Below are 24,724 nucleotides of genomic sequence, written 5' to 3'. Positions count from 1 at the left end.
AACCAGGTCCGGTAGAGATGAGGAGAACGACGATGAACCCCCCCATGAGGAGGCTACCAGACACAGCATGACAACTCGATCGCAATCCAGCAGGAGAATGCACCCCCCTTCGACACCCCCAGCGCAAAGTTATGGGATGAAACAGCGACTACAATTAAAGGGGAAGAACGCCGTATGGAGTGGGAATGGAGAACCAAGGACAGACGGTAACGTTGCCCACCGGCAACGGATGGAACAACGAGCCACTGACAATAGGACAACGACAAAAAACATCTTGACGGTGCACAAGACAGAGCGTGTGGGAACGAACAACGGACCGTACAGGGGAACCCAGGGGAAGAAGGAGGGGAGGAGGAACAATATGGGCGGGGGTTATGAATCTAGGGCACAATTCCGGGAGACGGATAAACAAGACCAAAATAGCCGTGAGGCTTGTAAGGATACTGAAAGTGATAATTGCCCACCCCCACTCGTAGAGGGAAGTCGTGTGTGGGATGGTGGTGGGGGGGAGGCTATGAGCAAGGAAGGCAAAAAGATCTGGACTCCCAACTCTGAAACAACTTATGACAGAATGCAGATTAGTAATGTGGGATGTAGGCTGGAGACCCAACCCGATCAGCTGGGGCCTATGACACGCTCCAGGAGCCGGAAGCAGACACTAAACAGCTGTATATAAGACTCTCCCCCGGCACTTACCTTTTAACCCTGACGATGTCAATTGTGTTTGACGAAAGCTCGGTGGATTAAAATTCTATTTTTATAGATACTCTCTTGGTGATCATTACTATTTGACTAACATGAATATTCCCAAGAGTCATGTTTTTGTTTTTATTTCCAATCATATATATATATATATATATATATATATATCTTCTTTCCTCCTTCTTAAAAAATGCAAAAAAAATCCCTTAGAAAAGTAAAAAAAAAATTAAACAAAGAGGGAAAATAATCCTCCTAAAACCCAAATCCTCCTTCAAAAAATCATTATAAAAAAAAGTAATTAAGTAACCAAGTCCGTTCCGTTCCATTCCCTTAAAAAAAGAGAAAACTTACAATTGCCATTTTACTTTCCCTCTCAACAAAAGAAAAAAATAAAAAAATAAAAATAGATCTTTAAAATTAAAGTCCAAATAAAATCAAAAGATAAAATCCTCTGTTCAGCTCTGTCCGCTTTTTAAATAACTCACCAGTTCTCTTTAGTCACGGAGGTGGGAGTGGCGTCTTGCTTTGTCCCCAACAGCGAGAGACAAAGACAGCTGAGAAGCGGAGACACCCTGAACTCCGTGGGAGCACTCTTTTCACCCCCCAAAAAAGATTCTTTTGGGGATTTCAGAGGCTCTACCACTATTCAGGGTGATACTCCCCTCCTTCGCTTTGCCCGGGAAGGAGGTTTTAAACCACAGAACAGCTGATGCCTGCTGTTCTCAGCGGTTCTAACACTTTCTCAGGCCAGCGCAGCGCCACCGGAAGCCAGAGAGGTTGGACATTTTGAACATTTTGAACATTATGGATTACAGCCTTGCCTGATTGACAATTTTTGGGATAATTGAGACAAGGGATTACTATAAAATATTGCTTTCAGAACTGAACCTATACTTTGGAATCTATTGGATTATAAAGGATACATTTAAAGACCAGAAAATTAATCTCCAGGAATAATGCCTCAAGAAAAAACAAACACCTTTCAGAAATAAATATATTCTATGCTACAACTAATTCACCAAACAATTGTTGAATGAAAAGAGGAAATAAAAAGATATCATAATAAGACTAAAAACAATTTAGAGAATATAAACAAGCAAATCTCCAAATTAAATCTACAACTAGAAAGCTCCCAGATAACGACTACAAAATATGAATAAACAATCCAGAATCAGAAGTTGAAACAGAGGAAATGGATTTAAGATGGAAGAAATAAAAGAAGGGAAATACAAATGATTATATACAAATAAAATACTGCAAAACTTAGCTATAACAATGAAAATGCAAAAGACCTTTTACCCCTCAGGTCTGCAAAATACATCTGATGGCAAGGAAAAAGATTTTTAAAAAGGGAATCTAGAGCTGTTAAGGGAAATGTCACAATTTGGGAGACAGGGATTGAAAAGAAAATTGGAGGGAGAAAGGAACTGGGAGTTGTTTAAGGAATATAAATGGGTGGAATTCTCCCCCCAAAATACTCTACCTAAATTGTCTTCCTCATGCCAAGCAATTTTTACAAAAACAGAAAGAAAATTCTTGGGCAATCGAATTGCCTTGGCTTGGAAAGCGACTTGGCAAAAAAAAAAAAAGCAAGAGTCAGATTTAAAAAACAGAAGATTTGATCTTTTAGAGGGTTGCATTAAATGTTTAAATATTTCTTTGAATAAGATTAAAAGAACAGAAGATATAATTAGGCCTTTGTAATATAAGATATGATTTAGAATTAAGATAGCATTTTTTTTCTTCTTTCTTTTGATATGGGAAATATGAAGATAAGAGGAGAATTTATTTGAATAAAACTTTCTGCTATATAAATGTAATATTGAGAAAATCATAACTGATACAGACATTTTCAATACTGATGGGAAATCAAACTTTAACAAGAACACAAAAAACAGGATATTGATTAATAAAATGACATTATTGATTTATGAATTGATATTATTGTTATTTGTCTGATATTAGTAAAATATGATGAAGATACTTATATCAAATGCTGTATACATTAACAGTACCAAAAATTGTAATGGTGTAATGAAGAGAAAATGGAAAAAATATGGAGAAGAAAATACTGGATTGTGAGATATTGAACAGATTTATATTAAAGAAGTTAATGTTAAATATCTGAACCCAGACAACATGTTGTTTACTAAACACTAAATACTGTAATTTTTAAAAATTAATAAAACTTTTATGAAAAAAAATAAAAGGAGGCAGCTTGGGCGGGAGAGGGAGAGAAAAAAAAAGATGCAGCCTTGGGAAGAGGAGTCAACTGGAGCTGCACCAAAGGGAAAAGGAGGAGGGGGAAGAGAGGAGAGGAGATCAAATAGGCTGGCTCTCTGGGCATGCACTCAGGTGGCAACGACAAACAGGCAAGAAACGCTGCTGGAAAAGGTTCGCCCTCCATGAGGAATGAAGAAAGGCAGCATCGGCTGGAGGTGAGGCAGGAAGGAAGGAAGGAAGGAAGGAAGGAAGGAAGGAAGGAAGGAAGGAAGGAAGGAAGGAAGGAAGGAAGGAGATGGCAATGAAAAACAGGGAGGTAGAGAGCAGGAAGGAGGGAGGGAAATGAAAAGAAAGTAAGTGTTGGAAGGAAAGCCAGGGGCTTGCTTTCCAGCCAGGAGGCTATACCTTTAAGAGAAAAGAAAAAAAATGAAGCACTGCTGTTGCGAGAGGAAGTCAGCTGCTCAAGAAGAGATGTTTATTGGCAGAAGCGAAGTGCCGTTTCAGCAGTTCTGGATCAGCTGAACAACAAACCGGGAGAGTGGAAGGATTCTTATGTGATTTTGTGACTTTAAAGTTCTGGGATTTGTGCAATGTGGGCTTTGTGTTCTTAAGGAGTGTTTGGATTTTGGGTTCTAATTCTATTGCTCTGCTATTGTTAGCTATAAGTTTTGCTGCAAGGGGTTTCGAAGTATTTTTGTTCTGAATGGATTTTGCCTGTAGCATTTGTTTACATATGAATGGAGCCATTTGGGGAGGCTGCCTTAGCCGGAAGCCAGTATTTGCTACATTTGTTTTTTTGTTTGTTTGTTTGTTTATTTGTTTTTTCTTAAGTGCTGGCTACTGGCTCCTTAACTTTCCTTTCTAGCCAGTAGCTTATTCTTAAAGGGGAATGCGTCTTTTTAAGCTAGTTCCTTCAGCAGCTTGTCTTTTTTTCTCTGGAGGCTTTTCCTTGTTTGATAAATATATGGAAGAGGGAAAATATGAGGGATAGTGTTGAAATTCTTCCTTCAGAAGGAAGGAGATGTGAATAAAAAAGAGGGTGGCAGGGAAGGAGGGAGGGAGGAAAAAAGGAAGGAAGAGAGGAGGGAGGGAGATTGGAATGAAAGGGAGGGTGGGTCTGAAGGAAGTTCTGCCTTAGCACTTGACCACCAGCAGCCCTGCCATTGACTTTGCTTGTCAAAAGATTGCAAAAGGGGATCACGTGACCCTGGGATACTACATTTGATACATACATAGTTTGTGTCTTTTCTAGACATAAGCTGAAACATATGGCACACTTTGCAAGTTGCTATAGTGTTAGTCTCTATCTCCATGACTTTTTTCTTTGTTTGTTTGCTAAAAAATTAAAAATTTTCTAAAAATTGTAAACTATTCTTTGTGTTATGAAGTGTCAGTTTGCAATAGCTTACAAGTTTACAAGAGTTCTTGACCTTTTGTTCTCTGTCTTGAAAATGTCATCAGTAACTTCTCTGTTTTAAGTGTCTGTCTCTGTGGTTTTTTATTTTTTCCTCTTAGATCATTAAGAATTTAAAAATTTCTAAAGAATTAGAATATTTTTTTTCAAATGTTTAGTTGAATTAAGAAATTGAAAAATTGGAGAAATTGAAAAAAGGATTTTATAAAAAAAATTGAAAAAAGGATTTTAAAATTGAAAAGGAATTAAAATTGAAAAAAGAATTTAAAATTTAAAATGATATTTAAAAGTTGAAAAAGAGTAAAATTAGAGCAAGAAATTTAAAATTGAAAAAAGAAATTAAAAAATTGAAAAGGAATTTTTCTTAAGAAAGAATTCAGAGATTTTTAAAATTTAAGAATTTACAAGAGTTTTTTGCCCTTTGTGAAGTAATATGCACTTCCTCTGTTGGAACTATCAGACTATTTTCTAGAACAGGGCTTTTCAACCCGTGGTATGCATACCACCAGTGGTATGCGAGCACCTGGCTGGTGGTACGCATAGGACGGGTTGAATAGCACTGTAAAAAAAGTGTAAAAGTGGATGAGGTGAAGTGGCAGCAGCGCCACAGAGGCTTCTGGCAAAGTCAGCTGGAACTGCACATTGCCTGGGTCGTACTGAGCCCAGGATTAAAGCGCGCAGCTTCAGCTGATTGGTGGTGGCCTTGGGAGTAGCAGGCAGCCTCAAGCAGTCTTCAGTGGACATTCCACTGGAGCTGCGTGATGCATCGCCTGGGTCCCACCACCCCCACCCAGATGCCCTCACCTTCCCCCAAGCATTTTTTTTACCAACCTGCTTTCAGCAGCATTCCCTTTCTCCTGTCCTTCTCAGCCTTCGCCATGTGTTTGTGAGACAAAAAAAAGTTCCATAAGACTTTCTAACTTCTTGCGAGAAGTTAGAAAATCTCATGGAACTTTTTTCTTTTTTATCGATAGTCCCACAAACACGTGGCGAAGGCAGTGAAGCAAAAGAAGAAAGGGAGTGCAACTGAAAGCAGGTTAGTAAAAAAATGCTTGGGGGAGGCAAGGGCATCTGGGTGGGGCCAGGGTGCCAACCTTACCCTGCATGGTGGCAAGAGGGTTAACAGCAGGCGCGGGGGCCCAGGAGGAGGTGTGCAAAGCAGGCAGAGGGGAGGCCGGGCAGGAGTGCGAATTGGCATGTGCTCAGAAATGCCGATCTCATGCTCCTGCTCATCTCGCTTGCAGAAAGCAAGTGGAAAGCAAGCGAGCGAGATGGGCAGGGGCGCGAATCAGCGTGTGCTCAGAAATGCCGATCTCGTGCTCCTACCCATTTCACTTGCTTGCTTTCCACTTGCTTTCTATCTATCAACAGCTTTTGATGCCTTTCTGCATCTTCTGAATTTTGCTTCTGCAAGCAAGTGAGATGGGCAGGAGCACAAGATCGGCGTTTCTGAGCACACACTGATTCATGCCCCTGTCCATCTTGCTCACTTGCTTTTCGCTTGCTTTCCGCAAGCAAGTATCTTCCAAGAGCCACACTGGTAGCTGGTCTCTCATAGCTTGATAGAAAGCAAAAGAGGATTTCTTGCATTGTTTCTGTGATTGGAAGCTGTAGCTGTTGCAGTTATTAAGCCATTTGACATTCCAGGGCATCCTTGAAGTCAAATTCATAGGGAAGGGCTCCCTTCTTGGCTATCAGATCTTTTTCTCATGAAGATTCAAGAAGATGGAGGAAGGCTCACACGTCTCCACCCCAAAACTCCCAGCCAGCCTGCTGGCCTTTCGAACCACCCTGGGGTTAGATCTGGCATTCATGGACCCAGCCAGAGTGAAGGGAAAGCGGAATCTTTCAATCACAAAGAATGCAGCCAGGCGGGATTCGCCTGAGGGTTGTGCCAGTTCTTCCTCAGGGTTGGCTGCAGCAATGAATGAGCTGCTTCCGCACTTGCTGCTTTTCTCCTGCTGTGGCCACGCACAATGCACCAGAGGCTCTTTCCCCGTCCCCATGTGCTCCTCCGCTGCCTGCGCTCTCCTCCCCCTGCAGAAGAACAGCGGCTGTGCTGGGCTCCTGGCTGCACCGAGCGCGACCGCTACTCCTTTTCGGAGGAAGCAGCCAAGGAGAAGCAGCGGGCAGGAACCGCAGCTGCCACCGTCGTGCAGCCGTCTGGCTCAGCAACAGCGGCGGTGGCGGCCAAACTCCAATTGCCTCCTCTGAGCTCTTTTATGCCCTCCCCATTCCCATCCGGTGAAGGTTGGTGAGGACCCCTGGAGGCGAGCGAGATGGGCAGGGGCGCGAATCGGCATGTGCTCAGAAACGCCGATTCCGTGCTCCTGCCCAGCTCACTTGCTTGCTTTCCGCTTGCTTTCTATCTATCTATCAACAGCTTTTGACATCTTTCTGTGTCTTCTGAATTTTGTTTCTCTGCTGCTTGGGACAATCTACTCCCTTGTTTGAATCTGCTTAATTGTAATTTCCTTGATTAACTACAGTTTTCAGGCAGTTATAATCTCTCTTAATCTCGATCTATTTGATTTTTCCAGAGTTTCTTATTTCTTCCTGTCCGTTGTAATATGTTAAACATCAAGATCCTTGGCCCCCAAATTTTAATTACCTTACTTTTCATAGCAAATTTCTGAATTTGAATCAAAGCGAGGGATCCTTAGTGCTCTCTGAGCTTTGCTGCAAAGAAACAAAAAACCTCTAAGATCACTCCTCCCTATACTGACAGAACTACTAGAATATAAATTAACAACAAACCCCATTCCCTACTACTAGAATATAAATTAACAACAAACCCCATTCCCTACTAGCACTGCTGATGTTATCTAATTTGAGTAATGAAACATCTGCAAGAAAACAACCAAGTTCAGAGAGCACCAAGGATCCCTCATGTCAGCCCTGAGCTTATAAATACTCTCCTTTATCAGTTGAATCAAAGAGTTATTCTTTTCAATATTTCTCAACTTTACTGCAGCCTTCTGGGTTGCATTATCATTATCATCATCTTAACTTTATTGTAGTCATTAATCAAAACAAAAGAATTGGCATTCAAATACTCAGAATATCCAAAACTAAAGTGACAAATTCAGGATAGTTAAAAAAGTACTTTCAGACAAACATTTTGGTTAAAAAACAATATCAAATCAGAATATGTTAAAAGGCTTATTCATACTACAGATATACAACAAGATGAAATTTAAATATGCAATCTGGATAATATGAACTTGGAATAGCACTATAAAATATGAATATATGCACAAATACATATGCATATTCATATACATTCTCCCTCTTCCTTTCTCACAGACACACACAAACACACACACATATGTAGCCCGCTGATCCTGGGTCTTCACTTAGCCCTTCAGAGTATAAACACTAACATGTCTATTGAAAAGTTTGGTTTCCTTCCTGCCTACTTATAATAGTAACAGCTTTTGGGGTGTCTTTTATGGGAGGTTGTAGTTCTTACACAAAGGCTGAGATTTCTTGCACCAGTTTTTGCATGTTCCTATATCAAGAGATTTAGTCATTCCTTTATATTGGACTTAAAACTGCACATCTTAATTATTACAGTGCAAAAGGAAAGTGATTCAGCAAAGGAACCATCATCAAAGAAATTTAAACTGAGTGATGGAGGGAGGGAGGGAGGAAAGGACAATGAGAGGGAAGGAGGAAGTGACAAAGAGGGAAGGAAGGAAGAAAGGAAGGAAAGCAGGAAGGAAGGGACAATGGGAGAGAGGGAGGGAAAGAAGAAAGGCACCCACCCCAGCCCCACCCCCCTCCACCAGAGACCCAAGGATTTCCCCCCACAGGCACCCTGCAACCTGAATGATGAGCTGGCCACACCCCCCCCCCGGCCATTGACTTCGCTTGTCAAAAAGTTGCAAAAGGTGATCACATGACCCTGGGACACTGTGAACATCATAAGTATGAATCAGTTGCCAAGCATCCGAATGTAAATCACATGGCCCTGGGGATGCTGCAACAATCATAAGTGTGAAAAATGGTCATAAGTCACTTTTTTCAGTGCCATTGTAACTTCGAATAGTCACTAAGCGAATTGTTGTAAGTCGAGGACTACCTGTACTTTATCATTTTTTTCCTTTTTTTGGTCACATTTTTGATACCTTGCTGGGCAACTGGTGGTACTCAGATGTTGCCTTATCCTAAAAGTGGTATGATGGGTGAAAAGGTTGAAAAGCCCTGTTCTAGGACATGCTTTGCTCTTAACCCTCTACTCCCTGACTTGAAAGTTTATCCCTTTCTTCCTTGTCCACAAGTGTTTTGTATTTATCCTTTTTTCCTTTCTTTTTCCTTGTTACCTTCTGGGAGGAGGCTTCGTGGTATCTGAAGCAGAACATCCAGATTCAGCCAGAGTTTCATTCCATACAGCATTAATCTTGCGAACTCTCAAGCTTCCTCCTTCCGTTATATATTCAAGATGGACAATATTTAATATTTATTTGCTATGTATATGTAGAGATGTGGTTCTCAACCTTTCTAATGCTGCAAACCCTTAATACAGTTCCTCATGTTGTGGTGACCCCCAACCATAAAATTATTTTCATTGCTATTTCATAACTATAATTTTGCTACTGTTATGAATCGCAATGTAAATATCTGATATGCAGGATGTATTTGCATTGAACATAATTAAAGCATAGTGATTAATCACAAAAACAATATGTAATTATATATTGTTAAATATTTATTTTTAATTACAAAAAATGAATTTTTGTCTTGAAGCATGGTGTAGCATGGGTAACAGTCTTAATATAACAACAGTAAACTACATTGCTACATTTTTCAACAGTATGCATAAAAAGCCAACATCAGTGCGAAGGTTGAGATTGCTTCTTTTTCACCAGATCAGAAATTCTCGGGGCAGTCTTTGCAAGAGCACAACAAAGATCATCTTCCACAACAAGTCTACTTCTGTATTTAGATTTGATAAACAACAAGCTGGAAAACCCTGTTTCACAAAGATATGTTGTTGGAAATGGAAGAAGAAGGTGCAACACAGTCTCAGACAGATCAGGATATGACTGCAAACATTTGATCCAGAATTTTGTACCTGGCATTGTGGAGAAATCAGTTCTTGCTGCATCGCTGTTAATAAGTTCAATGAACTCCTCTTGTGCTGTCTTAGGAACATTTTCAACGTTGACTGTGAATGAGCTTCTGGCAAGTGCAAATGGGATGTCAGGTAGATTTGGAAAGTACGATGAGGTTTCATCTGCAAGCATGCGCAGGTGTTCTTTAACAGAACTTATCATCGTAATCCTGTTGTCTGATTCAATGTCATGTTTCTCAAAGAAAGCAGATAAGGTAGGCAACATGTAAATTTTATTTTCATCCAATTTTTTTTGCCAAAGCTGCAGTTTCATTTGGAATGATCGGATCTTTTCAGACAAATCGAGGCATGTTGCATTTGGTCCTTGCAGTGATAAATTTAACTCATTCAAGATGGCAAAGATGTCAACCAAGTAAGCTATTTTCTGCAATTCACTGTTATCGCTGAAAAGAGCTTCAAACTACGGTCTTGCTTTTTGACTAAAACATTTTGAGTTCATCACGAAGCTCAAAACACATTTTAAAACTTTTCCTTTTGACAACCATCTCACTTCAGTGTGAAATAGCAGAGCATTGTTTGGTGCATCCAACTCGTTGTACAGTTGTGAAAACAGTCATGTGTTTAAACTGCTTGCCTTTACAAAGTTGACAGAATTTATGACAGTTTCCATTACTTCTCGTAACTCTTGTGGCAGCGTCTTTGTTGCTAATATTTGCTGATGAATCATACAGTGAGTTCCGATGACTTTGGGTGACTCATTCAGTACCAAATGTTGAAATCCAGATCTACATCCTAGCATAGCTGGAGCACCATCTGTGCAAACACCACAAACCTTTTCCCAAGATATCTTATGCTCTTTCAGAAATGAACTGTGTCAAATACATCACATGCAGTAGTTGTCGTTTCAAGAAGTTTGCAAAACAGAAACTCATCTTTAATGTCACCATCGTTAATATACCTCACATAAACCAGTAACTGGGAACAGTTTGCAACGTCTGTAGATTCATCAAGCTGGATACTAAATATTGGAAGTGGAGCAGATTTAATATCTTGGATTACCTGATCAAGAATATCAGCAGACATGTCATCTATTCTTCTGTGGACAGTGTCATTGGACAAGGAAACTGCACTCAATTTCATCACAAATTCGTCTCTGATCATAAGTCGAACAATGTCTTTTGCCGCTGGCAAAAGTAACTCCTAAGCATGGTGTGAGGTTTCATAACTCTGGCAATTCTGAGTGCCACCACATATGAAGCTTCAACGGCTGCTACATTTTGTTTGTGGTACTTGCCACCAGTGTCAAGTCTGGCTTTTTTGAGTCCATCAGCTTTGGTTCTAAAATAGTTGGTATCCTTGCCATCATAGCTCAGATGCTTGCTCTCAAAATGGCATTTCAGTTTGTTCGGCTTCATCGATTTGTCTGATAGAACTTCACAACAAATTACACATTGCGGTTTCTCGATTCCCGTTGTAAATATTGAGGTAAAACCATATTGTAAGAAATCCTCACTATATTTCCTTTTCCTGATGTTCTTCAGATCCATTGTCATTGAATGGTTTGCTAGTGAAAATATGTAACAATAGCTTCAATAATACAAAACATGACACATGGCATAGTTCAGTCAAAACAGTTCATTAAAGTTCCCTATGATTTACCATTCTCTGTATTGTTCTATTTACAAACCCAGTGTTTCTCAACCTTGACAATTTTATGGCATGTGGACTTCAACTCCCAGAACTTCACAGCCAGCAATCACCAACTCCATGGGAGAAGTTTTACTCCTTTGGTGGAAAACCAACTCTACTATCTTGGGAAAGAAACCAGGCTCATGCAATTCAGATTTTTAGCCAGAGATCTGAGACTATGAGAAAACACAAGTCCATATTTAGGTGGCCACATAACTGAGTATTCATCATGATTTGGGAGCCCAAGATGCACCACCCAACCTCAGGGAGCGTAGGCAGAATCTGCCCAATATTTGCTGAAATACGTTACACTCAGATTTCATTCTGGGAATGAAATATTAAAAAGGAAAAGAGCAGAAGAAATCAACTTTTATTCCCCATTTCCAAACCCTCTTCCTGGAAGTCATAACATGTAATTAAGCACTTCAACAAAGTAATTACTCCATTATTTGAGTAGGTAATCAATTAAGAAGTTGTGCCATGTAAGGAAAGAAAAGAAAATTAAACAAAAGAAAAGAAAAAGAAAAGGAAAGGGGACAAGAGGACAGAACAGGACAGGACAAGGAAAAAGAGAGAAGGAAAGGGGAGGGGGAGGAGAGGAGGAAAAGAAAAAAGGAAAGAAAAAAGAAAAGAAAGGAGGGGAGAGGGGACGTAAGGAGATGGGAGAAAAGAATGGGAGAGGGGACAGGAGAGGGGGAGAAGGGGGGTAGAAGAAAGAAAAGAAAACTCTGCTTCTTGCGCAGAGCCGGCAATCGCAGAGCAAGACATCCGTTCGTTGCGGCGGCAGGCAGGCCCAGGCGCTCCTGGGAGGCCATGGCAAGCGGCAGCAATGGCGCAGTCCGACCACCAGCTGGGCCACCAGCTGGCCCAGCCCAAGGGAGGTAAGCCACCCTCCGGGCCCCACGCATGCCAGCTACCCTCCCAGTGCCCGCTGCTACCCCGCTAGCCTCACCATGAACCCCACCTGTTCGGTGCGGCGGCAGGCAGGCCCAGGTGCTCCTGAGCGGCCCTCCCACACCTGGCCCTCTTTTACTTACATTTAATAGTTGCTCAGCAGGGAGAGGTGGAAACTTCCAGAAAGCTCGTCTTAGCTGCAGACAACTTGCAGCAATGTTTGCCAACTGGGACTTTTGGCGGGCTCAGCAGGGCAGAGACAGCCTGGACAATTCCTATTGGCTTTTGAAAGCCAATAGAATTAGACTCTATTCAAGAGAGTCTATTCTATTGGCGTTCGAAAGCCAATAGAATAAGAGGGAGTAGCACAGCTCATGAAAAAGGGGAAAAAAACAAAAATAAAAAAATGCCGGATTGCGTTTCATAAGGATTCTATGAGGAAAAGCTCCAGGACTTTGATGACCCCTGTGAAATGGTCATTCAACCCCAAAAGGTGTCACGACCCACAGGTTGAGAACTGCTTGTCTATACATATGTTGATCATAGTATGTTTTTTTTAATTCTATTTTTTTATTTTTTTTTATTTTTTTAAACAACAAAATGTAACACATACACACACAGTGTATACTCCTCCTTTTTTTAACAGCAATTTCGTAACGGTAATCTTCTATTATTTACATTTCCCCCCCTTATTCTTCTTTAGATATATTTGTCCTTGTTGTCCCATTGTTTCTTGTTTACATTTTTCTTCCTTCATACTATACCTCATACTAAAAATAATACATATTATTATTACTATACATTATTATACACACATTTTCCACTTTTGACCTTTCCACATTTATTCTCCTTTATTATTTCTAGTCTCCAACCAATCATACCACTTATTCCGTATTAGATAGAACTCTGTATCTTCCTTTTCTTTTATCTCTTTTGTTAATTTGTCCATCTCAGCACAGTCCATGATTTTTCTTATCACTTCTTCCTCTAATGGTATATTCTCATTTTTCCAGAACTGTGCATATGCTATTCTTGCTGCCGTTATTATATATAGAATTAAATACCGTATTTCTTTACTATATTTTCTGTTTAAAATACCCAGCAAAAAGATCTCTGGTTTCCAGTCTACGGGTTGGTCTATTATTTCTTCCATGCATCTTCTTATTTTAGTCCAGTATTTTTTCACAATTGGGCATGTCCACCATAAATGATAATATGTTCTATGTACTTTTTTACATTTCCAACATGTTGGTGAATTGTTCTGGAACATCTTGGCAAGTTTTGCTGGTGGAAGATGCCATCTGTAAAACATCTTCAACTGGTTTTCCTTGAATGCTGTTGACATAGTCAATTTTATGTTTATTTCCCGTATTTTTTCCCATTTCTCCAATTCTATATTATATCCAAAAATTTTTGCCCATCTAATCATTGTGTCTTTGACAACCTCGTCTTCCATTTTATATCTCAATAGGTATTTGTATAGACTGCTAATTAATTAATTAAATTAATTTTATCCAATTCTTGTGGCTCTTTTTGTATTTCATATAATTTTTTGTCCTCTGTATATTTAGATTGAATTTGTATAAATGTCCACCAGTCAATCTCTCTATCTATATCTTATTCCAATTCTTGTTTTGTTTTCAGATTTCCCTGTTCGTTTACTAATTCCTTGTATCTAATTATCTTATTTATACCCAGTAGGTTTGGGTGTTTCAGAACTTCTGTTGGGGATAACCACATTGGAATTCTTATATAATGTTTTTGTTTTATTTTTTCCCAAGTCTGTAGCAATGCATTTCTAACAATGTGTCTTTGAAAGTATCTATGTATTTTATATTTTTCGTCCCATAGGAATGCATGCCACGCCACTTGCAAGTCATGTCCTTCTGTTGTTAAAACTCTGGTAGTTTTCAGTTCCATCCATTCTTTTAGCCAAGTTAGGCTCGATGCTTGGTAGTATATTTCCCACTCTGGTAACTCCAATCCCCCTTTATCTTTCATATCTTGCAAGAGTTTTAATTTAATCCTGGGTTTTTTCCTTTGCCATATAAATTTGGTGACCAATTTATTTAATTCTTGAAAGAATGTTTTCCCTAGTTTTATTGGAATAACTTGGAACAGAAATAATATTTTTGGCAATATATTCATTTTGACCGTAGCGGTCCTCCCTAAAAATGAAATTTGTAGATTTGTAGATTTTTCTTTTTTTATCTGATGTAATATTTTATCATAATTATCCTCCTTAATCAAGGAACACTTCGCTGTAAGCCAGATACCTAAATATTTTATTTACACTTATCTTTGTTTTATCTTCCAGTTCACTTTCCTTTGCCTTTGTACAATTTTTGGTTATTAATTTGGATTTATTCTTATTAATCTTAAGTTCGGCTATCTGACCAAATTCTTCTATTTTTTTAATCAATTTAAGGCCGGTTTCTAATGGATCTTCCAAAATGAATACCAAATCATCATATAAAGTTTGGACCTTATATTCTTCCTTCTTAATTTTCAAACCCTTTATTTCTTGCTCCTCTCAGATTTTTGTCAGAAGTATTTCTAATGATAAAATAAACAGAAGAGGGGAGAGTGGGCATCCTTGTCTTACTCCTTTGGTTATATCAATTTTTTCTGTCATTTCATCATTTATAATTACCCTAGCTGTTTATTTAGTATATATTTTTTCAACCATCTTTCCAAATTTTGTCCCAAAATCTGTATAGTGCAACTGTGTTATAATAAACTTCCAATTCAGATTATCAAATGCCTTCTGGGCATCAAGAAAAACCAGCTCCCCCTACAGTCTAAGCTAACTCCGTAGGGCCAATGAAAGAAGAAGATCGGTCAGTAAAATGGCTGATCACTTCTCTGTGCCAGCTGAAGTCAGAAAATCATCTAAGCATAAAGAACCACCATGGTGAATCTGGGTGAGACCTTTCCTCCCTCTCTCCATTCTGAACTACTTTTCCTGCAAAGAGCTTACTTTTTGGATGACTTCCCTGTTTTAAGAAAGCAGCTTCTGTCTGTTTGGGGGGGGAAATAATAATAATACTTTAAATCAACCATATAAATAGTACTCATTATATTTTGAACCTTTTGGATACTGGGCATCCCTGGAAAGATTTCTAATTTAGAGCATTATTTTACTTACTATACTGAAGATATTTGCTTCCTCCTGTCTCTTTCGTTCTCATTCTTAATGAGATAAAGGCTTTTAACATGCAAAGAAAAGCTTTTTATAGCTTACTGAGGACATCTTGTGGCGAAAATAGTGTTTGGAGAACACTACTTCAGGAATTAATAAGAAGAAAAGATAAAGGCTTGGAAACAGCTGTGGTTTGTGTTTGTGATTTAAAAATTGTGGAGGCGGATGTATATGGACTCTTAAGAAGTATAGTTTCCACAAAAAATACATGATACAATATATATATATAGTCATATATATCAATATATATGACTATATATACTTTTATATATGACATAAAAACCACCAGATCCAAAATAAAAGCCTCCCCCATTAGCAAAGAGATTCAGCAAAGAATCATTCCCAGAGAGAAAACATCCAGATGCCCTAAGCTCTATGGTCTCCCCAAGATACACAAAGAAGGAACCCCACTTAGACCCATAGTTAGTTCCATAGGCTCACCTCTACAAAACCTATCCAAATTTCTCGCCTAACAACTACAGCCCTATGCAGAATCCATCACCTCACACGTAAAAAACTCATTCCATTTCATAGAGATCATAAAGAAACAAAACTTACAGCCCAGCGACCTACTTGTGAGCTTCGATGTCATATCCCTCTTCACCCAAGTGCCAATCAAAGAAGCCTTGACTGCTATCCAAAACAAATATAATCCCCCAAACACATCCTAGATCTGACCAACCACTGCCTATCCAACACATACTTCATCTATAATGGACAAAAATAGAAACAAATAGAAGGAGCACCCATGGGATCACCCGTCTCACCTGTCATTGCAAACCTCTACATGGAACACTTTGAAACCCAAGCTCTAGAAAAATCTGATCACAAACCCAAACTCTGGCTCAGATACGTAGACGACACGTTCATAATCTGGCCACATGGGAAAGAAAAACTGGACAACTTCCTCACACACCTCAACAGCCTACACCCCAAAATACAGTTCACCATGGAAACAGAAGCTAATAACCAACTTCCCTTCCTGGATGTCTTAGTCTACAAGAAATCCAATGGCTCCCTAGGACACACCATCTACCAGAAGAAAACACACACAAACCGCTATCTGCACACTCTCTCACACCACCACCTAGCACAGATCAACTCCATAGCCAAGACATTCATCTCCAGAACAAAACGCTTAGCTGATGAACAACACCTAAAAACCGAACTACACACTGTCACTAATGTACTAACATCCAATGGATTCCAAAGAAATAAGATTACCAACCTAATCCAAAAAAAACCCCCACTAAAACCCAAGACAGAGAACAAGAAAATGGCAAAGCCCTCCTCCCATACATAAAAGGCACCACAGACAGAATCAACAAGATCCTCCACAAATACAACATCAAGACAGCATTCTGCAGAAACCGAAAAATATCCACCATCCTAAGAAACCCCAAAGACAAAATTGAGTTAGAAAATCAAGGAGTATATGAAATCCCATGCACCACTTGTCCCACCAAATACATCAGACAAACCAATAGAAGAATAAGTGCACGCATTGAAGAACATAAGAACTCAGTCAAAAAAGAGGAACCAACTTCTTCCCTGGTCCAACACCTTAAAGCTACAGGACATGAAATTGACTTTAAAAAGACCAGAACTATCGCCAAAACTGAACACTTTAATAACAGAATAATCAGAGAAGCCATCGAGATAGAAAAACACCCACACAGCATGAATAAATGAGATGATACCTCCCACCTACCAGCCATTTGGAAACCCGCCCTTATTGACAAACGAGTCCCTAACACAAAGAATGACACCAGACACACATTCACGAAAACCACACAGGACGTCACCACCACACAACCACGCAAAAAGCAAACCCAAACCCACACCGATGATGAGGCATGACCACAAACCAGAAGCCAGACCACAGCTGCATCATTAGCCACTTTAAACCCCTCCAATCCATACATGAAGCAAACTGACACCCACCATGAAAATGAGGCACGACCACGAACGTGAAGCCAAACAGCAATGCAGCTCACCATCTCAAATTCCCCTGCAACTCAGACTAACCCGAGCACAACAAAGCCCCCACCCAAACAGAACACTCCCCCATCCAATCAGAGCACAACCAACCCCCCATCCAATCATAGCACACCCAAGCCCCTAACCAATCAGAACACACCTCCACCCAATCAGAACACAGCCATGCTCCCATCCAATCAGTTCATACCCCCACTAGCAGTTAAAAGGAAGAAACAGCTACGATCACACATTGCTCCTAGAAGCACGAAGCCGAAAACACCAGCCTGAAGATGATGAATGGACTTCGTCGAAACGTCACCAAGACACTTCCAATTTTACGCGGGAGAAAACCTGAATAACCAAAGACCTACATATAGGCTTTGCAGGCTTCAGGAAGCCTCAACCCTCCTTTTGGTTCCTTCAGTGTTGCGGGCACCATTTGGACGCCGCAGGGGAGGTTTATTGCTCTGTTTATTGCTCTATTTTGTTTTATTTTTTCACTTCTGTGATTTGCTTTGGGAGCAATTCAAATCTACTGCTTTTGTTGTTTGCAAAGCTGATTTCCGAACGTTTCTGGCTCCTTTCTGCCTGAATTGCTATTTAAGCTTCGGCTGAAGCCTGGGTTTTACTTTCGCCAATAGCAGTCGCCATTTTGACCACTGCTAGCGTGTTTTCCAGCCGGAGGGAGGTAGTTCCTTCTGTAAACAGTACTTGTTTAGCTCAGCAATTCTAAAAGGGACCTCAGTTCAATTATTGGAAGAGGCCTTGGAGAAACAATTCTCAATTCACAGCAAGGACTATTTAGACCTGGCCACAACACTCAGGTCTTAAATCAGCGCTGTCTTTTCAGCGGGGTGTTTTTTTTTTTTTTGAAGGCCTCTGAACTCAATCAACTCAACAGAAGCTCAAAGCAACTGCGGATTGCAGATTAGCGATTTAACACATTCAGGGTCCAGTTTAATACTGTACTCTTTGCCTTTACAAATTCTTCTTTTGAAATTGAGGCATTTCAAGCCTCAGGAAGTGAATGGGCCTCCACAAGCAGATGTAACAACTAGGCCCCAGTTCCCAGTTGATGCAACCCAAAGAACCATTACCAATCAGTGATTTGTCCTCCATCGTATACAAGATCAACTGCAACACATGCCAATGTAACTACATTGGAGAAACATCAAAAAGACTTAAGACCAGAATACATGAGCATGTTTTGGCAGTAAGAAGACAAGAACAGCGCTCCCAAGTCTGGACCCATATAGCTGAGCATGGCCACACTTTCAACTGTAAAGGAGCAGAAGTCATTGCTCATGATTCCACCAAAGGAGGCCGTCTTTTAAAAGAAGCTTGGTTTTCAGACTGTCATTCTATTAATAGACACATAGACCTACTACCTCCTTACCAAACCCTAAAAAGACATTTACAAAAACGTAAAGTACCTAAACACTTCAACCCAACCAATAATAACACAAAAACACCACCCCAGCCACTTATCAAACCCCAAACCAACACAATAGATATCCTTTCTACAACACAATCCTTTTCATCAAACCTAACTAAAGAATATAATTCTAACACAACCATGACAATTCACACAACCAACACACCATGTTCTGATATTCTCACACACAGAAACAACAACCCCCCTGACCACAACATCCAGGACACAAACATCCAAAACATAAATCCTGCAACCTCATAAGATACTCACACACAACAAAACATACACACACAACACCTAAGTAACAACAGAATATTAAGACCAAGACCAAAACTCCCCCCTACAATGAAATATAACTTATCACATTCAATGGAACAAAATATTACAGCCCAATTCCCAAACACCACAAAACCACCCACAACTAATAAGCATAACAAATGAACACACACAAACATTCCAAATAACCGTACCCAACAAAACACACACACACAACAACCCTACACCAAACAAACTATACAATCCAAGAGGCAGGTTAAAAGGCATGCTGGATCTACGCGCCAAACAGCTGACAAGCGCGACTTTTAAAATGGTCTTGAGACTGACTGCTCTATGCCTTTAAGAGCTTCTTGGGCACAATGTGTGCACATGCCTCACTTCAACTGTTTTTTTTTTAACTGTTATGTAAATTTATGCACATGCTCCCTCTTCTCATTTAGCCCTTTGCTCTGATGATGTTAACAGGTTGTTAACGAAAGCTCAGCAGTTAATAAAAAAAGCCTTTTATCTTACATCCCAGAGCTCTTTATTTTTATCTGATTGACTTTAAATGTCCATACCTGGGATTCCTGTATTCAAAATTATTAAAGACCCATATGGACCGGCAGTATTACAACAAGCCAGATATTGGGAGAGTTTATCCAAACGCATGACTACCAGCTATGAACAACTAGCTTTTTTACATAACTGCATCCACAACAACCTCCCACCAAAATCTTTACGTAAGAAGCCTCCAATTAAATCACCAGAAGGTTATGCAGCAGTTTGGCAGTTCCAACGCCGCATCATGCGTGCCATGATTAATCACCATCACAGACGCATTGATGCCCAAACTACCAGAATCCAGCACCATCGTGAACAATGCCGATCCATCCTCACCCAAGAACATTTCAACATCCTCAACCTCTTAATATACCACACTACCCAAAAAACACGACAGCGCAAAACAGAGATACTTCAAAGAAAAACTGAAAGCTTAATCACCTCAAACAAGAAAGAAGTCCTTGAAAAATTGGTACACAACCTTTCATCTAGGACCTTGACCAGTCAACAAACCTCACTGTTACAACGTGATGCTGGTACCAACCTTAAGGATGCCAAACACCTTGATTTCGCAGCTTCATTTGAACCAATCATTCACCGCATCGAAATAGACGAATAGACTCCCATTGCAGCACAGCCAAAGCTAAAAGGGAAGAAAGAAACCATCTCTTCCAAATATGCAGATGCAATGGTTACCCTACCAGGTTCATCAGATGCTGTAGTATACCACCAAACCCTGGATGAGCTCGGATATGGAGGAACTCCTGTCACAGATAACCCGTGTCACCCTCCCTTACATCAGCAATGTTTCAGAAGCAACAGCCAGGTTGTTAGCCCCCCATAAAGTGAGGGTGGCTCACAGACCTGATCAAACTTTAAGATCCAAAGTGATGCGCCCAAAGGACCCACTCCCCAACACTGAAAAATCGGCAATCATGTATAAAATCAACTGTAAAGATTGCCCCGCTAATTATGTTGGAGAGACTTCAAAAAGAATGAAGACTAGGGTCCATGAGCATAAATTAGCAGTAAAAAGGGGGGAACAGCACTCCCAAGTATGGGCGCACATGGCGGATTCTGGACATTCCTTTGACTTTGATAATGTATGCATCCTGTCCGGTGACAACACGAAAGAGGGCCGGTTATTAAAGAGGCATGGCTCTCTGACAGGGACTCTGTCAACCGGCACATCTATTTGTGCCCGCCACATCTTACTTTAAGAGCATGGAACAGTTTTTTGGAAGGTTGGGATTTAATATATGGTTGGCATGCATATTTAATTTTTAATAAGAAAGTTGATCGGACTTTTAAATCACATATTTTGAGGAATGCCTTACTTCGTGTTTGGAAGAAGTATTATTATAGATTAAATTATAAAATACCTATCTGGGGGATTCCCAGACATGCAATTGAGGGAACCTCTAAGGGGACAAATTTTGATAAAATTTCATATAAAGAATTGTTAATTTGTTCTGGTTCGAATTGGCATTTGAAATCCCTAGATGTATTAAGGCAGCAAAATATTCTACAGTCATGGTTTCAATATTTACAAATAATGGATAGATGGACTGTAGACAAGAAAGAGGGAATAACACTAGAAGATAGACAATTGGTTATTCAGATTAAAAACCAAGGTCCGGCTCATATAAAAAGAATATATAATGTTTTATTAGAGTTAGATTCGGAAACAGAATTGGTTAAAGATTGTATGATTAAATGGGCTCAGAATATACAGGAGCCGATCTCATTGGATTTATGGGAGATAATTTGGATAAGAAATGTTAAATTTACACAAGCTCAAAATTTGAGAGAAAATTTTTATAAAATGTTTTATAGATGGCATTTAGATCCTAAAAAATTATCTTGTATGTATTCCAACATACAGCCCAAATGTTGGAGATGTGGCAATAATGATGCGACATACTTTCATATTTGGTGGAATTGTAAAAAAGTAAAGGCTTTTTGGATTATGATTTGGTGGAACATTCAAAAGATTTTTAGAAAGAAGATAAAGTTTACTCCTCAACTATTTTTACTTGGTATTTTTGTTGACTTAAATGAAAAAGAAACTACTTTGATGTTGAATTTATTAACTGCAGCAAGGTTACTAGTAGGTCTATATTGGAAGAAAGATTCTTTGCCTACTTTAGAAGAATGGATATTTAAAGTATCTAGTTTTGCAGAAATGGCAAAAATTTCTGCTTATTTAAAGGATCATACACAAGAAAGATATATTACTGTATGGGGAAGGTGGATAGATTATATTCAGAAAAAATATGGAATTAAAAAGTTTTATTTATTTTATGAATGAATATCAAATATTATAGAGAATTGTTTTATAAGTTATGGAGTTAAAGGTTAATTATGATATTTTTTTTCTTTCTCTTTTTTTTTCTTTTTTTTAATTATTATAATTTTCTTTTTCTTTTTTTTTCTTAATCCTGTATTCTGCTCTGGGAAGTGAAGGGAGGGGGGTGGGGGTGGGAGGGAGGGTAAGGGGGGGGTTCTCTATTTTAAAATTTTATTGTATTTTTATAAATGATTGTATGTTTTAAAAAAATAAAAATTTTCAATTAAAAAAAAAAAGAGCATGGAACAGGTGAGACCGCCCACCCCTAAGGAGACACCCTGCGACAGTACCACGTAACCCTAGGCAAGAAGTTATGGAGGGGATGAATTTCCCCCACACACACAACAACAGCAATGGCCCATGGACATTCAGGAGAATAATCAACGATTGAGGGACTTCTTCCCCCTTGCTCCAGGACCATGCACACGCTCCCAGACAGTGAGAGAACGGTTGCATGATGAGAAAGAGGCAATTAGCCAACGAACAATCATTTCCGACCCCCCGAAACCAAAACAGTGATGATCCAGCAGCATCAAGAAAGAAGGAGGATGGGACCGGCTTACCCTGTGACAACAGTCCATCAACGGAAACAATAGAGCGCCAATCGGAACGCCCGAGAGGATATAGAGATCGAGAGCAGGGTGAATGGGGGGGAAATGCAAATAAGGGTAGAACGTGATAGAAACTGTAAAAAAAAGATCACTGTGTTGATGGAGGGAGGGATACAAAGGAACCAGGCATACGTATTCAAAAAAGGAGGGCACACAAGGGCTTGTATGAGGAGGAAGGAGATATTCAAGGGATTCAGTCTGATGTGGAGTCCGAGAACATTGATAATGGGGTGAAAGAGCAAGTAGATGTCAGACGGAATGGCAACGACAGAAACGGAGTTTATGCAGCCAAAGAGAGGGAAATGGAAAGCAAGGGATGGGGAGAAAGGCTGAGAGTGCGGCCCCATAGAATGAGGGATGACAATTGGGGAGCAAATAAAGACCAGAAGAAGGAGGAAGGTAGGAGACACGGAGGTGTGAAGAGGGAACAACTTAGAGATACGAATGACCAAAAAAGGAGAGGAAAGAACCTCCCTAATTCAAGACAGTGGGAGGTAGAGGGGAATAATGACACACCCACAAGCAGTAAAAGCAAGAAAAGAGGAGTCATCAGTATGGAAGCCATAATTAAAAAGCAGTTAAATCAATTAGGACCCGCGACAAGATCTAGAAGCCATGTGCAAATGACGGCTCACCTATAAAGGCACTCTCCCACAGACCAGCATTAACCCTGACGATGTCAGAAGTATCTGACGAAAGCTTGGTGATCGGTGATGGTATTAAACTTTTATAGTTTATTATATTCCTGGTGTTCACGTTTTCTTGGTAATTGACTATATATATGTATGTATGTATGTATGTATATATCTCTTTTATCACAGGACTACTCATTCAATCTTTCCACTTTTCTTCAGTTTGTAAAATATTGGAATGGAAAAAAGTTCTGAAGCACCAGAGATTGTACAGTTTTCCACTTATATAAATGATCACACTGGCTTCTCTGGCAATATAAAAACATTTCCAAGTGACTTTGTAGTGACAGAAATTAATATACTTGGACAACTGGTTAATGAAATTGTGGCAGATTCTTTTCCAAAACCCAGTGGAATCTTATCAGAAGAAAGAACCAGTGGACCACAAGATTCCAAAAAGTTGTGGATAGATAAGGAATGCTCAACTAAAGAATCCTGCAGAATTCAAGTTGATAATGTTTATTGTTCTACTGATCAGCTTTCACTCTGTGTTCAAGAAAGTGAAATCTGTAAAGATAATCACATATTTGAATGCCATTGTGACAAAGCTGTTATATTACACATCTTATTAGATGAGCGGGTTAGAGAACAACTGCATCAATTTGCTTGTCATTTTAAAAACACATGGAATTCTGCATATGAGTCAAGAGATGTTCTCCCTGAATTCACCCTTGGTTCAGTTCTTGACAAAAAGGTCCGAGCTAGCCTGCATGGGGCCATCAGGCAAGAATATCCTTTCATAATCACAGCTACAAAATGTGATGAGATTATCATCAAAGCGAACCAAGACTACCAAGAACTTTGCCAGTTGGTATCTGAAGAAGAAGCATCTGGATTTCTAAAATTTTTGGATGCTAAATTAGAAAATTCCAAGTTTGCTTTTAGACCTGAGGGGAATAAAGAGCATCGTAAGATACTCTGCCATTTTCTGAATAAAAAAATTGGGAAGCTTATAGAAAGCAAATTGTTCCCTGACTCTCAGCAAAAGCTTGTGATTGTAATAAGGTTTCATGAGAAAAGTAGATTCGGGAAAAGGACTAATTCTAACATTGGAGAGAAGCACTACATTTATACAGGTACATAGGTAACTAATTCATTATTTTCTTGGAAAACAATTTTGTGCTCTTATAGTAAAACAGTCTATTGCCAAACAGAGTGCTGCTTACTTTGAAGAAAGATCTCCATAAACTAAATTGCTCCCTGTTAACTAATTATATAGAATATTAATCCAGTGTCTGCAATAACATAAGTTACATGTTGTCCTTGTTTAGCAACTGCCTTGAATAGCAGTTAATAAGGATAATGTAAATGCAATTTTGTGACCATTTAAGACATGGGTGTCAAACTCGATTGTGTCACGTGATGTATTGTGACTTTTTTGCCTTTGTGGAGCTGGGTGGGTGTGGCCTGCCCGTGACGCATCTGGCCCACAGGTCGCCAGTTTGACACTCCTGATTTAAGATTTCAGTTGAAATTGAGTAAGGTATTGTCAGTTTCAAGCATCAGCTGGGAGCTAGCAGGGGAATTATAATCAGCTAATCAAAGTCATAGAGTTGAGCTTGTTAGCTTGCCATTAGCACTTTTGAGGGAAGTGCTGCATTGTCAGAAAAGCAGATCAGGAAAAAATAACTTGTTC

The 24,724-nt window shown here is 39.5% G+C and overlaps 1 protein-coding gene and 1 pseudogene across 6 annotated transcripts in view; one reads left to right on the top strand and one right to left on the bottom strand.

Moving 5' to 3' along the window:
* The window catches only part of PUS7L (pseudouridine synthase 7 like), a 98,786-nt gene that overhangs the window by 24,763 nt on the left and 49,299 nt on the right, over positions 1-24,724 (top strand). For 3 of the 6 annotated variants that reach the window (XM_039340711.1, XM_039340709.1, XM_039340708.1), the window contains exon 1: positions 23,954-24,172. The exons of 2 other annotated variants lie outside the window; for them this stretch is intronic. In XM_039340711.1, coding sequence (XP_039196645.1) covers positions 24,099-24,172 — 74 coding nt within the window. In that variant the 5' untranslated portion in view covers positions 23,954-24,098. Of the gene's footprint in view, positions 1-22,866; positions 24,173-24,724 lie in introns of those variants that run through there. One more of the 6 variants, XM_039340710.1, reaches the window with a different exon arrangement.
* Positions 9,175-11,674, bottom strand: LOC120306805 (annotated as a pseudogene).

The sequence above is a fragment of the Crotalus tigris genome, unplaced genomic scaffold, assembly GCF_016545835.1.
Source record: "Crotalus tigris isolate CLP2741 ecotype Arizona unplaced genomic scaffold, ASM1654583v1 scf7180000017753.6788120, whole genome shotgun sequence".
In the NCBI taxonomy this organism is placed as follows: Eukaryota; Metazoa; Chordata; class Lepidosauria; order Squamata; family Viperidae; genus Crotalus; species Crotalus tigris.
The sequence above is the reverse complement of the archived record's forward strand: the minus strand, read 5'-3'. Positions and strand labels throughout refer to the sequence as shown.